At 36.4% G+C, this 17,187-nt stretch overlaps 2 protein-coding genes and 1 long non-coding RNA gene across 5 annotated transcripts in view; 1 reads left to right on the top strand and 2 right to left on the bottom strand.

Annotated features, from left to right (window-relative positions):
• The window catches only part of LOC139968578 (uncharacterized), a 105,557-nt gene extending 89,165 nt beyond the window's left edge, over window positions 1-16,392 (bottom strand). Inside the window, exon 1 of the long non-coding RNA XR_011793505.1 lies at window positions 16,263-16,392. This is a non-coding gene — a long non-coding RNA (uncharacterized lncRNA). The remainder of the gene's footprint in view (window positions 1-16,262) is intronic.
• The window catches only part of LOC139968562 (methylcytosine dioxygenase TET2-like), a 130,792-nt gene that overhangs the window by 86,264 nt on the left and 27,341 nt on the right, over window positions 1-17,187 (top strand). For 2 of the 3 annotated variants that reach the window (XM_071972649.1, XM_071972648.1), the window contains exons 3-4: window positions 746-2,189; window positions 16,295-16,381. In XM_071972649.1, coding sequence (XP_071828750.1) covers window positions 747-2,189; window positions 16,295-16,381 — 1,530 coding nt within the window. In that variant the 5' untranslated portion in view covers window position 746. Of the gene's footprint in view, window positions 1-745; window positions 2,190-11,826; window positions 12,625-16,294; window positions 16,382-17,187 lie in introns of those variants that run through there. The other variant, XM_071972650.1, reaches the window with a different exon arrangement.
• LOC139968572 (small ribosomal subunit protein RACK1-like) overlaps window positions 1-17,187 on the bottom strand; it is a 151,972-nt gene that overhangs the window by 127,973 nt on the left and 6,812 nt on the right. The gene's annotated exons all lie outside the window — the stretch shown is intronic.

Genomic DNA, 17,187 nt, shown 5'->3' with positions numbered 1-17,187 from the left:
TAGATATACGAATAAAAAAAATAAACATGGCTAAAAGCATCAGTTTAATTTAAAAAAATCAAAAGGTTCATGGAGTTCAATTTGGTTGCATTTATCTGGGAAGTGACACTTGTTTATTTAAGGTCAAATTCTGAGGTAATCTGATATCAACAAAGATGTCCATGCAGGAAGATTTAATGGGAAAGAATTATATTTCCTTATATGATTCTCCATGTGGACGTAAAAGTTGCTTAATTTGTTACAATAGCCTTCAACATACCGTATTCTCAACTGCCCTTTCTTGGACACGGAAAGTGACAAAATTATCACTACCGAATACCTCAGAAATCATACATTTTTGACCATGTAAAGAAAAGTAAACTGAGTCCTGGGGTCATTGCTTTTCTTTTGTCTTTATTTTGTGTTGTTTGTTTGTTAGTTTCCTTTGTTTTTTGGTCTTTCTTGTAGTACGATTGCGTGTAAGAGTACCGTAGTATCCGCCCTTTGCTATGAGTACAAATATGAATACAAGGTTTAAGGCTTGAATACGTGTACTGTATATAATAAAAGATTGCAAGAATCAACAGAAGCGTTCCCAAATTTCTTGAGTACTAATACGGATCCGTACTCACTGTGAGTCTGGATGCCACCAATATAATTCCATTCTAGCTAGTGTATGGTATGCTACTCTGGTCACCCTGTGGTTCATTTGTTCACTTGTACCTACTAATGTCAGCTCCCATTTACATTTTCTCTCTTTTTGCAGGATGTTAAATGCAAGCGAACTCAAACCAGCAACGTACCATAACATGTCTTCAGGTAACATTGTGGAAGCCCTCATCAGAAAAACACTTCTTGACGATGCAATCCCAACTCACACGGAGAGCGCCCTCAAAAACAAGAAGCTACCGAATCGACGGAAGGCGTCCTCTCGATTTCCTAGATCGAGTAAAATAGAGGCTAACGACCATCTTAGACTGAAGCGAAATAGAGATTCCAGTGAGAAGAAAACTGGTCCCAAACTGCATCAAAATGCTGAAGATTGTCATGAACCCTTTAAAAAACGTCAAAAGAATGCACATAACTATTTACCTGACGAACACACCGAAAGTGATGAGAAAACATTTAAAGAGGCATTGGTTCGAGAGGGAAGTGACAGCGGAGAGAAATTATCATTGCAAGGAGAAAGACAAAAAGCACAAGTCAATGGCAGACTGGATGAAGGGCAGAATAAAGGTGTTGATAAAGAAGAAAAATTAAAGAAAGAGAAACCATCTGAAATAAACCCCACCGATGGATCACAGGTAACAAAGAGGGGACAACTATCTCCGAGAGTATCATGTGACTCATCTCGGGAGTACTCAAAGGTCACTAACCCTGATAGTGGTTCTTGTAACACAGAGAAGGCAAAGACTGTCGGTATGTCCATATCAAATATGATAGAGCAGACTTTAGATCTTGTAGTGAATTCAGCTCTGAAATCGGAGGAAGAAAACTTTATGAATCATTCCGAATCAAAAGTAACAACGAATAGATGCAAATATCCTGATGAACAGAGAGAGATACAAGTGAGTGGAAGTAATGCCAAGGGCCCTTCTCAACAGTGTAGTTCACATGAAACAAAGGGTTCCTTGGTCAGTAGTAGCAGTGATTGTGCTCAGAGGGTACGTAAACCTCAGAGAAGTACTGTCCCTCATGTTGGACCAAAAAAGAAAGTGTTAGCCTTACTGAATCAGTTCAGTATGGACCAGATACTTACACCACCGATCACAAAAGAACACCCTAAAAAGAGTTTGTTGTTACGAGCTGTCGAAGAATCATCACAGTTATCACCTAAAGCATCACCCAAGGCATCACCAACGAGTGAAGGCGGTGCCTATGGATCACATGTCAAAATCACTTCTTCTTATTCATGTTCTGTTAGTTGCAGTTCTTCTCCTGGCTTGGAACCTTTGACCTCTCCGGAATGTCTTGACTTGTCAGCCAATAATAGTGGCTCAAGCGACACTGGTGCTATAAGTCCTATAGAGGGCGCTACATCAACGTCTAACTGTTCAAAGGACAAGAAGAAGAAACGGAAGCGTTGTGGGGTTTGTGGACCTTGTATGACAAAACATAACTGCGGCGAATGTTCTAGCTGTAAGAACAGGCGCACTGGACACCAGATCTGTAAGCAAAGAAAATGTGTTGAACTTCGGAAGAAGCTTACGGTAGGTATCCGCGATGTGGTAACTAATTAAAAAAACCTTGGTCAGGGTGCGGGGTATATACTGGGAGTGTTGGCTATTCACTTATGTTTTGTCCCTTTTGGGTAATAGCCTAAAATTCTAAATAGGTTCAGTTTAGAAACCACGTGATATGAGACGAAGACAATCGTGGGTCAAGTGTGTAAAACCTTTCAGTGACATTTCTATGGGAATCAGTATTACATGACCACCGAACTGATTATTATATAAGATGACAAAAACACTTAAAACTTGCGAAGCACATTATTTCATTTCTGTGAAAGTTTTTCATGTTACATAGTGACCACAGCACGAACCTCCCCCCCCCCCCCCCCCCGTATATCATTGATCAAAACGAAAGGAACTGCTACTTTGACATTTCCCTGGTAACCTGAGTGGGACAACTAGTATTAGTGGGAAAGGTAACTTATCACTCTATGTTGCTACCATTAAAAACTTGCTTGTCATATTGATATCCCCTTGAGCGCTAATGCATCATATGTTCCCCTCTGCCTCTCTCAATTTTTTTTTTTGTGTGCAGATACAGCCCAAAACTGTTAACTGTATAGAAACGTGTTGGCCGTTTGTAACATTACACATTGCGCAACAAGAACATTGAGATTCTACGATACAAACGCATTCATATAAAGACATTCCATTCGCGAGAAGGGGGTTAAGATCATGTTTCTACAGACACTGTTTTATGCACATATCCATTGATCATCTCAGTACGATCTTTACACAATCAACCACCCGTGACTAATCCTAATTATTTTCATTTCGTGTTCAACATAACATAGAATTAGCTACTCATTTTAAGCGATTTATCACACCAATATGTTGACCACTCACTATCCTATTCCTAGTAGTACACACGCCTAACGTTAAGTCTATAGCCAGCCTACGTTTTGTACTGATGCTACTTACCACTACCAGGCTAGGCTACGTAAGCACCGTCTAAATAAAAGAATCAAAGGATGCGGAATTCTTTGCCTTGACTAACTGCTGCCTTTCTATGCCAATTTGAAAGAGTAGGTCAATTACCGTGTCTTCCAGTGACATTCTTTTATTTTCAGTGTTTAACCCCATAGCAACTGCATTCGTTCGCAAACTTAACTCGCCGTACGGTCGTATGTTAGAACACCAGCCTTTGTGCGTACGCGTTATGTGTACACTATAGATTGCACTTCGCAGGTTCCTACGTGTTTAATGTGTGTGTATTGTAGGGCAGTATGGTCTTCCCCACAACAGAGTACCGTTGCCCAAGTCAGTATAACCATAAAAACTGTTATTTTTCGCAGAACATTGTTTTCTAGTTTACAAAAGATCAATTATATGGTACATTAGTTTAACTGAAAGCAGTTCTAACAAATATTAAAGCATTTCAATACGTATGTAATTAAACAAACATGAATCGAAAAACTAAGACTTTGGTCACGTGATCTTTGTTGACAACTGTTGCATATCAATATTATAGCTACTAGATGGCGATCTGTCACTCTCCTGAGTTTGAGGATTTTCTATCAGAAACAAACTACATCATGTTTTATTTTCACCCTCATTCCGACAAGAGAACGTAATGAAAGTTGATGCATTTAGCGTTGTGTTGGATAGATAACTTTTTCAATTAACAGAAACGCCCCAAAGAAAAACAATCGCAATAATTGCAGGAGAGATTCGATTGTCACATAAATCACACATTGAACCACTTTCTACTGCGAGTGAGTTTCTGATGAGAACTTCCCTAATCTGCCTATTAAATTAATCCGGTACTGCCGTAAATGCCCTATAGAATTCAATCCTCCAGCGTTATAACATTCCAGAAGGACATCTTACATCTTGTGTATCTTATCTAAATGTTCAGCTACATGTAATAAAGCTACCAGTGGGACTTTTAACGTTGGCAGGCTCTTCGTCGAAAAATATGTGCGGCATTTTGTTCCTACTTTCTACGGTGCGATCACAAGAGTTGTGATGGTTTTGATGTCATATTATAACGATATTTTATTATTTTCGGGATGAAACGTGTTGTTGCATTACATTGATTTCTGAACATTGACAGGTCGGGTAGTTCCCGATACCCTTATTCAATTTTCCCGGGTTCTATAAAGTCTCACAATGTTCCATGTTCAATAACAAACAGTGTAATTGCTAAGTTAAGTCCGTTTATTCCACCGGTTAGGTTTCTATGGACAGAATTAACAGATAAGGGTATCTAGGGAGCTGCCATTTATGATTCGGTGTAAGACGGTCTATGTTAAGCACCGTCAGCATACAATGATATTAGTTTCTCAAGAACACAAGACCAAGTAATGTAACTGGAGGTCGAGGGTTGGACCAACACCACCCCGTTCTTTTTCTTTGAAAATCAGTACAATAAAAATTAGATAACGATATAAATTTCCGTCCCAGTATTCCGAATGATACTCTGTGAAGAAAGTAACTCGGGGGGGGGGGGGGGGGTTATGGGGAACTCATTTCCTGTATGTGTATGCCTGCAAAGTAGTAGGCCTACATAACACAGCTATTTGGGTGGGTGACTTTGTAACCTTTTTGTAAAAAGCTACGTGTGGCTTGCTTAGAGTGTTAATAAAATCATATGTCATACGGTGTCAACTTTAACTGCAAATTTGTAAATGTATCAAATTTTGTGGAACTTGCCAGTTTTCGGAAATGTCTTTGAGCTTGAGAACAAGCTTGATATGGTTCCGGAAATTGTTTTTGCCACAGCGCCCTCGTTTGTTGTCTTCTGCAAGTGATCGTGGTGGAGGATTCTATACCAGGTATATTTAACTCAACCAATTCCATGACTCACTTCTAAATCGTATATTATCATTCCGTTAATCGAAATATTTCTGTTTCTAGATTTGAATGTGATCAAAATTGTATCACAATTCAAATGCGTATGTGTATACTAGCGTTAAACTTTATCAGCACTGACTGTTAAGTGGAGTTAAACACGATAACAGTAATACTACTAGTACTACCTAGTAACGCTAGGCCCAGGTGTTACTGTTAGTGTTAGCTGATGACTGATCTGTGTGTATGTGTGCTAGGCTTTCATTGTGTCGCTTAACTGCTCCAACACAGAATACTCACTATTCAATATAGCATATACTCGTCAATGTTTATGTCATGCAGCACTGCTTATCGCTCATTGCATATTACAGCGTGTATTTGCAGTGTAATAATAAGGGTTGTGGTAAACGGCACTTGATTCCAGGAAGGAAGTAGGAGCAATAGCAGAAACCCTGCAACTAATGCACGCAGCGCTTTTTGAGACAACAAGACTAGAGGCCTACATTGTTTACTATAGCCTAGGCTAGGAACTTTCGGTCATAATCTGTGACTTGTGTGAGATTCAAGAGTTGCGGGGTATTTTGCAATTAAGCAAGGAAATATTTCCAAATCCTTTGCACAATGGCGATTTCTTAATGATGTTTAGCCTATTTTCCAGAAGCCTAGCATAACAAAACGTACATCATATTCTTTCTACATGAAATTTGTACGCTACTGTACTAGCCTAGGTTTATTTAGCATTAACCTATGTTAACAATGGCCATCTAGCCTGAAATTTTAATGCTATGGAAGGATGGGAAGGGGGACATTGATTAACCTATAGAAGACTTTTTTCAACTTAGTTTTCATGTGGTTGATTGACTATAATAGTTACAGGATCAAGGAATCAAATCCCATTCATCATCTGATGTAATTTGAAGAGTGTGTATATTGTGGGTTAGACATAGGGTTAGGATAAGAGATAATGTTAGTGTTAGTACATGCCTGCTTCATCAGTAGACCTAATTCTAATACAAATGGCAATCTCAGCAAAAGCACCAACTAGTGGAACTTGATCTGGATCTAGTCTAGTTTGGTCACACATTTTCTAATTTTCATAGTGAATTTTATGTCTTTCTAGTAGTAAAACATCTGGTTATGGTTAGGGTTTAAATATGGCAACACAGACTTACACATTTTTAGACATGGTGGGCAGTTTGTTATCCAAATGCTTTCCTATAACATTAGTTATTTTATTTACATTCATGTTTGGTATCCAAATGCTTTCCTGTAACATTGACATTATTTCTTTTATTTACATTCATTGGAGGATTGGAAGGGGGTGGGATGGCTTTCTCAGACCTCCTCCACTTGTCACATACATTTTCTTCAGTTATTGTGTAATATATTTTGAATGTGGAAACAAATAAATGAAATGAGATATTGATGACCTGAGTTTCAATTGGAGTATAATGTACCATTTTAATCACAACATCTTACCTTCCTTGTATCATCACAAAGACATGTGTGCAGTTGTTCCCAACTCGTTTGGATATTTTAACGAAAGATAAAGTGATCATTTGTTCACATCACTAGTACCATTTGGCAACTGTATATTGTAGATTGATTGGGGATAGCACTTTGTTTGAGGCTTTAATATGAAATAGGCTAAAATAGAATGATTCAGCATTGATGGATACAATTCATACCTTGCCTATGTTGACGTTATGTCATCCTATTGTGCTGTTACCAGATACTGTACCTCTCATATTTCAGATTTAACGTGTAAACTTGACATGAATGAACAGACATGTGAGGACAGAATCTCAAATCTCACTGCAATACGAAACTCAATGAGAAAAGTTCTTAATTTCATCTAGCACAAACTCTCCTCAACTTGAAACAATGACCTCTAGTGTTCCTACCATAATAGATAAGCTGAGAAAAACCTAAACCACAAATAATTGTTATCAAGGCCATGGGCAATCTTATATACAAATGAATGAACCCCACAAAACCTCCCAGGGTAGTGCCATATAGTCACATTCTCATGTATTGTTTGAACTTAAAGCTTCCATTTACCTTTGTGATTAATACCCACCCTGGATACTACAATAGCTAATCCATATCTGTAGAAACCATATCACTTTCTACTTACACTACAGGCCTATCTGTGCATTACCTGTAGAGCCCAGTTTCTAGGTCCTTGTAAAATCAATTATCAATTAAGCATTACTTTGGTTTATCTATTCTTTTGTTAATGCTGTTAACATTGGCTATTTATATCTTGAATGTTGCATTTGAAATACAGATCTCTCAATGGTGCGGTCATATGGTGATATTAAATAACTTAATAGTTAGCACCAAAAAAACTAATACATACCGGTCACAGAGGTTTTCTGATTCTGTGAGTTGAAAGTACATTTCACTGTTAAGTTGATTCAACTAAGCCATGAGGATCGCATGGGACTGTTTGTACTACTTACCAGGGCAACGACCTTGAGGATACATGTCATTCACAAGTAGGGTAGTTTGAATTGTAGAAAAGGGGACTATAAGAAGTCATTGACCACTTTGACAGGAAGTTATACAACCATGATGATGTACTTTGAGTTCACAGTACATCGATTCACATATCTCTCTTCTATAGTAAATCTCTCCAGATGGTACTTTTGATTGACTCCATTGGTAAGCAAATATAGTCTATATCAGGAAATCAATTCATCTAAGTTTAGTGTCTTGAAAAGCAAATAATTTAAAAGTTATTACAAAATTGTTTAGATTGTGATGTAGATTTTCTAGGTCTCAATATTTGTAAAGGGTTGATGAACTGTTGCATAGGTGTTTGGCTCTTAAAACATGTTAAGTTCATCTTGACATTGAGTGGCACATGTAAGTGCAAATATTTAGTCTACTTATTTGTGCAAACAAATCATTTTGATTTTACTTACTTTAGAGTAAATGTCTGCAGGGGCATAGTGCCCTGACAATCCTGATCAATGGATACTTCATGAAAGATTTCATTTGCAAATTTCATGGAAAACTTGATCCACATTAGTCTTGACCCAGCATGAGACAGACTTGTACTGCTCTAGATAGGTAACAAAACTTAAGACTTGCAAATGACTAAAGAAAAAATGTCAAATAAAGTTTCGGAATTGAAAATCAAGTGGGATGAAACCTTTGAGTACAAGCAAGTAAGATACACTCACACAAGTTATTAGGCATTCATGGACGAGGTGTAAATGGTACGTTTTTCCTATGATGTAAAATTTTTACTGCTTAAAGTGTGTATCTGAAAAAATAGACATGATGTTGGTTAGTCTTACATTGAACAGACCATGAAACCTGACAGTTGCAAATTATACTGGTAAAGTTTGTGCTTAAAGCTAGACAGTGTCATGCTATATTAGTGTTGCACTGATAATCCTTTGTGATATCGGTATCGGCCGATATTTGTAATATCGGCGGCATATTGGTATCGGCAAAATGTAGCCTCATTGCTGATAAGGGCAAACCTATATTGAACAGTTTTTTCACAACAAAGCCACTTCTTGTTATTTGTGATGATTTATTTATCGGTTCTGAAAACCCATATCTTTAGCCTCAGGTTCGATTTCGAGTAATAGCCAGTGGTAAATAGGGCAATTAACTGGTCAAAGAAACAAGACGCAAGTTCTGAAAAATATTTATCGATAACGATCTGTAAACAGACCAGTGAGGCAAGTTAACATTACATACATAAAGGGGTGTCAATCCCAATTGAAAAATGGAAAAGGGGGGTGGGGGACATAAATGAAACTCATGAAACATGGATGAAACTCAAGGAGTGCGCCTTGGTATAAAGCCTGTATTGGGTGGGTCCAGGGGCCACCTGATGGGGTAGTGTAAAAGAAAATCTTTGCCAATATTGTCTCCCAGATTGCCGGAAATGGCACTTCCCAGGCCTTGTAAGTTGCATCTAAACATTTTTAATTATGAGATCTGATGCTTTAAGCAATTTACACTTACCAAAAAATTGGTAAAGTAGAAAACTTTTAGTCAGAAAATCACCTTGTAGAGGAAAAATAGGACTTGATGCTACTATATAACTTTATTTGCTATTTTACACAAGTAATTGAAGATATAAAAGCACACAAGGGCATTCTGATAAAATAAAAGGCTACTGCATTCTACATGCTAAAATTAAATTATCACCATATTTGAATCAATTGCAGAACACTAGGGCTAAGATTCCAACAGGATTCTAAGCTAATTTGTTCCCCTTCTTGTTTGTTTTATTTCTTCAATGCATGCTCTGGTTTTAGCAAGGCAAATCGTAATATTAAGTTTAAAATTAAGTATCTGCCCTTGGTATAGAAACACTTTCATACTTTCCTGCTCCTTGTCTTTGAATGAAGTAGTGGCAAACATTATTTTGAGGGCTTTTAGACTGTTTTTAGTTGTTAATCAGACTTCAAATTTTCCAAAAATCTGTTTTATTTGGTTTTACACAAGTTAGTCAAGTAGAGCAAGGCAAAGATGGGAATGAACTTTCAGTTGAAGGATCTAAGGTAGACTATATACTTGCAATCAGTGCACTTGATTTTAGATGGAGGTGACTGAACCCTAGTCTTACCTCTACTGGTACCCTAGGGCAAAGAAATTGTGGTCAGAAGGATGAAAATAGATACAAGTAAATTTATTATTGAAGGAATGCAAAGGTTTCCTGTAGAGAGAACATTTTCAAAGTAGCCAGTCAACCATTTTGTAATAAATTGAGTGATAAATTGCATCAAATACTGAATAACTAGTTAGTTCATCTTTGGAAAGTTCTCTTGGGAACAAGACTGTATATATATCGTCCCTTGTTTCGCGTACTGACGAATTTTAGAAAGTTATTTATCAAGATCCAAATCAATTCACTGCTTTGCAACTGAATGTTTGATCACAAATAATACCTTTTAAGCAGTATCAATAGATTTATGTTACAGACAACAAATTATAGTTTATAGACGTTTCAAATTTAAAGGATGTAGAACAATTTTAAGGGCATATAAATGTTTTAATAACATTCATCACTACGTAAAACAAAGTAAAATAATTTGCATATTCGTCAGTACGTGAAACAAGGGACGATATAGTCAATTGTAAGGTGCAAAATGGGTGACAACTCTGCTGAATAGAAATTCATAAAATTCAGAATTTAACAGAAGAGGTGAAGATAGTGTGTGTCATACAGTATGGTGTAAAGTCTTTAACATCTCACAATCTTGCCTTGAAAATAGAAATTCTGCTGTTACTGTAAATTCTACCTAACTCAGCAATTCATATGACTTTTACATAATTGGAGCCCAAGACATATCACGTACAACCTGACACTAAACAGTTAAGTCTGATTCAAGAAACTTTTACTACTTTATTTCATGCTTCATTAAGTTCTCAGTTTCTGGTTTCTGAATCTATTTGTGTCTTCCTTGTGTATTCAATGTCTGTGAGTTCCTCTTCATATGGTGTCTATGCACATTGAATAAGGACCATTCTTGCTTAGTTCTGTTAGTTACAGAGAGGTTCAATAGAGTGTACTGTACTACTACTACTGTACTAATCAAGTTACTCATGTTACAATGTGATTGGCAAACTGGATGACCTTATCTGAGGACCATAGCCAGACCTTGCTTTTTAAAGCCTTTAGCCTTGAGTGGCTACAGAGAAGGAAGGTCATGTAAATACCAACCACATGCAGTGAGTACATAAACTGTTACCATGGCAATGCTCTCTCAGTGTCCTGGTGTTGCCAAGATAGGGTTGAAGATTTAAGTCAAACCATTGCCTATTGGGTTATTCTCCTCATTTAAACATTTTTTGAGTTTACGATAGGTATGACTTTCATTGTTACATTGTTTTATGATCTGCTCTTGTTGTCATGAGGGAAAATAACAATATTTTTGCAAAGACAATTTTTTTGAAAATTTCTCCTTTTTATTGGGGCTTTTTATTGGGGGGGGGGGGGGTTAGGGGTTAGAAAAGTGTCATAACAAGTCTGTTATTTTCACCCTCATATGTTTGTGGAAGTTCTTTAATTTGCCTAAACTGCATGTTTCTCTCCTAACTTTGAATAATATTGATCCTTCATTCTAAAACATTTGTCCATTTTTTCTTTAAAATTCATATCAACTCAGAATTTATGTTGTCATAAGTTATTGAACTTCTAATGATCTCTAAGCTTATAACATTCCTAATAAATGAAATTTACCTGCAAAAACAAGAAGATTTTTTTTTTTTTAAATATCAGACTTTATTGCTACAGCTCCCTCTGTTTTTGTTTTATCCTGTTTTATATTTCATTTATCATCATAGAGAAAATTAGTTATGATTGTCATTTCTGCTGTACTAAAAATCACCACTGTTTAATCTGTGACTGCACTCATTTCCCTAAAATTCCAATTAAGCATTGACAGTTTTGTTAGACTTTATCTCTCTCCTCATTATCATAAAATTTAAACCTCTCCCTTCCTTTCACACAAAGCTAATATCTCTACCATCAATTTATCTAACCACAAACTAATTTAGAAGGCTTTGCTTCTATGCAGAGTAATGCAGCACTCATAGAACCTCTGCGTGGCCTGCCATATGGCATTGAGTCCAGAAGGAAGTTTTAATTATTGAATGGCCAATGTGTAATGTGTCTGGTAGACCTATAGCTGCTCGCTGCACTGTTACACTGCTATACATACTACAACTACACTGTAGGTATCCTGGACCTTGTATAAACAAGATCTCATTTGACCTCATTATGTAGTCTAGTGGTATACTATGGCTGAATGAGCCTACAGTATACTCCAACAATCAATACACAACACAGAATCCTAATACAGTTGTGTGGCGTGTGTAATTTGAAGCTATCGTTTGTGTGTGTGTGCAGTCTGAACCTGTACTTGTGAGCCAGTGCCAAGGTCTCTCGCTGCTGTAGCATGCATTGGACAAACAACAAAGGGCTAGTGAGTAATACAAGTGCCGGGCTGTACAGTCCAATAAGAAGCTTTGTCTAGCATTGACAGAGATGTGTGAATTGAACAAAACACAATGCCAGTAGTACAAGGGCAACCCTGTGTAGTAGTAAACATTAGTAGCACAGATACAAACCATGGCAAGCAGTTTATATGAAGGAAGTACATTTAAACAGTTATAATTAACAGTTTGTTTCATGGATTCTCAGCAAGCTTTCACAGGAAATTAAGGAATTAACAAGATCTACAAGTGGTGTTGTGAACACGCCCATTGTAACATTGTGTACTTTTGCATATGAATTAGGAAGTTTGTGAGTATTTTTGTTATCGTGGATTAGGTGTCGAGCTATTAAGCATATGGTAGTCGAATTGGGCATGTCTTACGGAAGTTTGCACCAGGATATGATAGTTAACCCAATGCTCAAGCTGAAAGCGACTGGCAGAACGAGACTGGTTCTCCATTTATCAGCCGCTAAGGATATTTAGTGTGATTTCAAAACCCCAGGTGGAACTTCATGGACAATAATTTCATCTTCGAACTCTCTGTTCTGTGGCCGACGTAAGAGGGGAAAAAACAGAAAGTGTTTTTTATGAATCTGATGGGCAAGACTATACATTAGGTCATGGCACAGTCAGTCTCAAGTACAAGCCAGGTTGGTTGATTTTATTTCCGGGGTTATGATAGGTGTTCGATCCTCCGGCTGAAGTTAATTGTTTACTGTCTTACACAGTTTTTTTTAAATGTTTTTGCTTTTAGTCGTTCATGCAGAAACAGTTGCCATTTTGCAAATGAATGAATATTATGGAATTGCAATCGTAGTCTAAATCTCAAATTGAGTCATTAATTGCTAAATAGTTATGAAAAGATTGATGTTTTAGTTTGAGCAATTACCATCAAACTTTGAGTACTAATATTAGTAAAATTGATGGAAAAAGGAAACAGGTTCCATTAAGACAAATGTGTGGCTCATCCATACTAGAAGAGATTTATTCAACCCTTAAATTGCAATAATTTAATACAAGGAAATGTATAAACGTTGATGCGTCATATATTAATAAGGCATTAGAATAAACTGTACACAGCTCGACTTAATCAACTTTACAACTGTTAATGTTTATCTCAGACAATGTTGTTGATGGGGTGCATGCTTTAGAGGAGCGTATACACTATATTTGTATTAAAAATTTAGTTGAAACATCTACATTTTGAACAATTGATCATTTTAGATCAATAAGAAATTTCCTTAAGTAACTGTTAGCTATAATCTTGCGATACCATACTTGACCATACTTAACATAAATGTCAGGAACCTGAAAATGTGTTACTTCAGTTCACCAAAATTGAACCAGGAGTGAAGAAATAAGACATAACAGACAAATGTTTGCAAAATGAAACAAGCAATATCAGACTAATTTACTGCATTGGTTATTAACATAAGTAGTTTGTTAATATTAGGAACATTCCAGTTGGTACATAACAAAATAGGATTAAGGGTACATATATGGCTTGTTTAAAAGAACAAAACTTTAGCTTTAAAATGTCTATTAAACTGTCTCCAAATATTGATTGATCTGACAATCATTTACTTTGTACATTATCTCACAATTCTTTGCAATTTAATTTCAAAATGTTGGATAATGTGATTTAAGTGAGAAATGTTGTTTTCACTGCATTGTAGCTAGTTTCATTGAGAATAAACAATCAATGTTCTTTGTAAAGACATATTTCAGTTGTCTCTTCTCATTATAGTAAGTTTGCGACAAGCAGCTAGTATAAATCCCTCTAAGCTCTTTTCTTGCTTTTTTCCAGCTTCATGTATCATGTATTATTATTATTTGTGGTCAGTACCTGGATTCTTCCAAAACCAAACATTTTTGTGGCATTGTAAGTTGTCCTCACAAACCACCCAGTATGTGTGTATATTTGTTTCAATTAGAAACCCCCTGTATCACCCTATACTGCATGGTACTAGGGACTTATAAATCAGTATGGTGTCACAGCCATAATTATTTAGAGTGAAGACAATGCAATTTCAGATATGTGAATTATGCACCATAATGCAGCCAGACTCAGCTGAGGTCAGCCGACAATGTTTAATGCTTGTAGGAATTTAATGCAGTACTGTAGCTTAATCCTATTAAAGCTGCGTAGCACACTGTCAGTGAGAGACTTCCAGTACAGACAGGGGTCCTCTGTCAAGTTTCTACTACCTGGGCAAGAGCCCAGAGAGAGAAAACATTGTAAGAAACAGGGCCAGAGATAATAACAGTCTCATTATACATAGGGTAGGGTGCTGAACTTAAAGGGTTTGCTTACCGGATTAGTGCAAGGTCATTGGTTAGGTTTTTTTCACGGGCAGGTTTGAAATATTTTGCGGGCCGCTTAGCAAGAACCCTTGCACTAAAAGCTGCAGCATGAAGTGAACACTAACACGTAATATTACCAGTCTTACATGGCTTACCTTATCGGGCTAATGTTTACTGACAAATTACAGATTGAAGCTATCCATTTATGAAATCATCAAAGTGAAAATTCATTTGAAAACTATTATAAACATACAATCTCAAAAAGAACAAAATATATTTGATTCTCATTGCTCTCTGACTTTTCCTCCAGCAAAGAACTAAGGTTTGCACATTCATCTCTGTGAAGATGTAGAGAGGTACATAACAGGACATTTTACAATTTGGCTCATGTACAGTACACCTATTTCATTTCATATATTACATAATTGACACAAAGGTCAGGGACAGGAATCACAGACAAAAGAATACAAATATGTCATATATAGGATTTAAGTGTGTTTGAGTAATTAGTTCAGTGCCTGCAGTACTGTGTAAAGTCAACTGATTCACACAACCTTGGTGAATGCATGTAATGTACAGTGCTACAGATCCTTCTTGTACTATGTGTCCCATAAATATGATATTGTACGTCTACATAGATCTAGCATTGTGAATCGCTAGGCCATTTTAACCATGTACGCATATATACCAGCATTTCAGAGAGTGGTAACCCTTCAAAACGGAACAGAAAATATTATACCTTCCAAGCTACCAGTCAGATCCTCATTATTTTAAAGTAACAACTAATTATATGTCTCTGAAACTCTGTATCAAAGAGACAAGTGTAAACATATCAAGGTTTGCTTTATCAACTTTTCTGGTCCAGAGTCTTTGGTTCTGGACAAACTAATAAACCAAAAGAACCAATCTCATATTGTCATATGTTTACTCACATTGTGTAGAGTCTCAAAGTCTGATGTATTTAGTAAGGTTATTGTAAGAGGCTAGTAAGTTGTTCTATGGACTTAGGGAGGTAACTGTATCCTTTGACATGCTAGTGACAGTTTAAGCTTCTAGACTTAAATGCATTATTTGAGACTTTATTATCATAAACAAAAAACCTGGTCAATTTGAACTTCAGACCTGTACAATTATGCTGCATGGAATTTCGTTGTAGTTTGTTATGGCAGACAACTCAGTTATATTCTTGTGATTTGTTTTTCATTGTTATTTGCTCTCCAATAAACTCCATAACTCACCATTTCAAAATATTTATAATAAAGCTTGAAAATATTGCCATTACTTTTTTGTATTCAGTCAGTGTTGAGGGTTTTATGCTTTAGGCTCTGCTCAGACAACTAAAAAGCTGTGGTTTGTGGTTACTGAATGTACCATTGGTTTATTTACACTCATAGCACTCCTATCTTCTCTGATAAATATTTAGCTTGTGGGAAAACAAACTGTACTATTTAGAGAACACTTAAGCAACCTTCTTTCATTTATTATATTTTCTATTTTTGAAATTTTGTTTCAAGTCATTTCGAGTTAAACAATAATTCTGAATTCAAGTTCGTCAAATAGTTGCATCAAAGTGATTAAGAGACACCCTTCTTGATATAAGCTAATATCTCTAGTACCCTCTCTGAATGAGTGAGTACTCCACCTCCTCCATCCCATCCAAGTACCCTACATAGGAACACACATTATGATCAACAGTATCACACTCTATTAAGTATATTATCAACTTGATATTTAAAGTGTCTGTTGGCTTAACATGGCTGTCTAAGGTATTCAATATACTGAAAACCTTATTATAGTTATTTATCTAAGAATTGTTAAGTTCAAGGTAGCCAGTTAAGAGATTTCAGACGATGCAAACATAAATAGAATGTTAATGGACCTTGGCATGGATCCTGAAGAATTTAAGCCAACAACTGGCATCCTTTGCCGTGTGTTTTACAGAGAGTCTTTATTTTATTCTGTTCTTTACTAGTCTGTTCCATACCTGTTTTATTGTGTTATTCGTTCCTTCCATAGGACCCATGTCAGCCAATCCCGTCTCAAGTCCCCACCATTTCTGCAGAGGGAGCCAGCAAAATGAAGCAGGCAAAAATATCAAATGCAGTAAGTATTATTCCAAACAGGAACTGTATCTAACAAGTGATCCCAAACTCAGTGATCATGGCTACATGTGCCACAGTAAGTAAACAGTATCTCTTTAGTGGAATTAACTGTGAAAGAACTGGTCAGTTAAGCTCATATCAACTGTAAGAACACTGAATCAACCAGTAAGGGTTATAGATGTCCTACAGACTCCCATTGTACAACAGTTTCTCTTCAGGGGAATTAACTGTAAGAGAACTGAAACAACCAGTTAAGCTCAGATTAACTGTGACTAGTACTGAAACAACCAGTTAAGCTCAGATTAACTGTAAGAACACTGAAACAACCATAATGCTATGTCCTACAGACTCCCATTGTACAACAGTTTCTCTTCAGTGGAATTCACTGTAAGAGAACTGAAACAACCAGTTAAGCTCAGATTAACTGTGAGAGTACTGAAGCAACCAGCTAAACTCAGATTAACTGTAAGAACACTGAAACAACCATAATGCTATGTCCTACAGACTCCCATTGTGCAACAGTTTCTCTTCAGTGGAATTAACTGTAAGAGAACTGAAAGAACCAGTTAAGCTCAGATTAACTGTGAGAGATCTGAAAGAACCAGTTAAGCTCAGATTACAAAAGTGACATCAACTTTCAGACCTGTTACATTGTGATATTTTTCTAAGAAAACCAATATTTGAAGAAATTTGATAATTTTCATAAAAACTAACCTTGATTGTTACAAAACAGGAGTAATCAAGTACATTATAAAACAGTACTAATATCAATAACATGTTGCAAGTTATATGAAATTTGATTTTTAA

Source organism: Apostichopus japonicus, chromosome 6, assembly GCF_037975245.1.
Source record: "Apostichopus japonicus isolate 1M-3 chromosome 6, ASM3797524v1, whole genome shotgun sequence".
NCBI classification, from domain to species: Eukaryota; Metazoa; Echinodermata; class Holothuroidea; order Aspidochirotida; family Stichopodidae; genus Apostichopus; species Apostichopus japonicus.
Note: the sequence above shows the minus strand (reverse complement) of the source record. Positions and strands in the feature narration are given on the sequence as shown.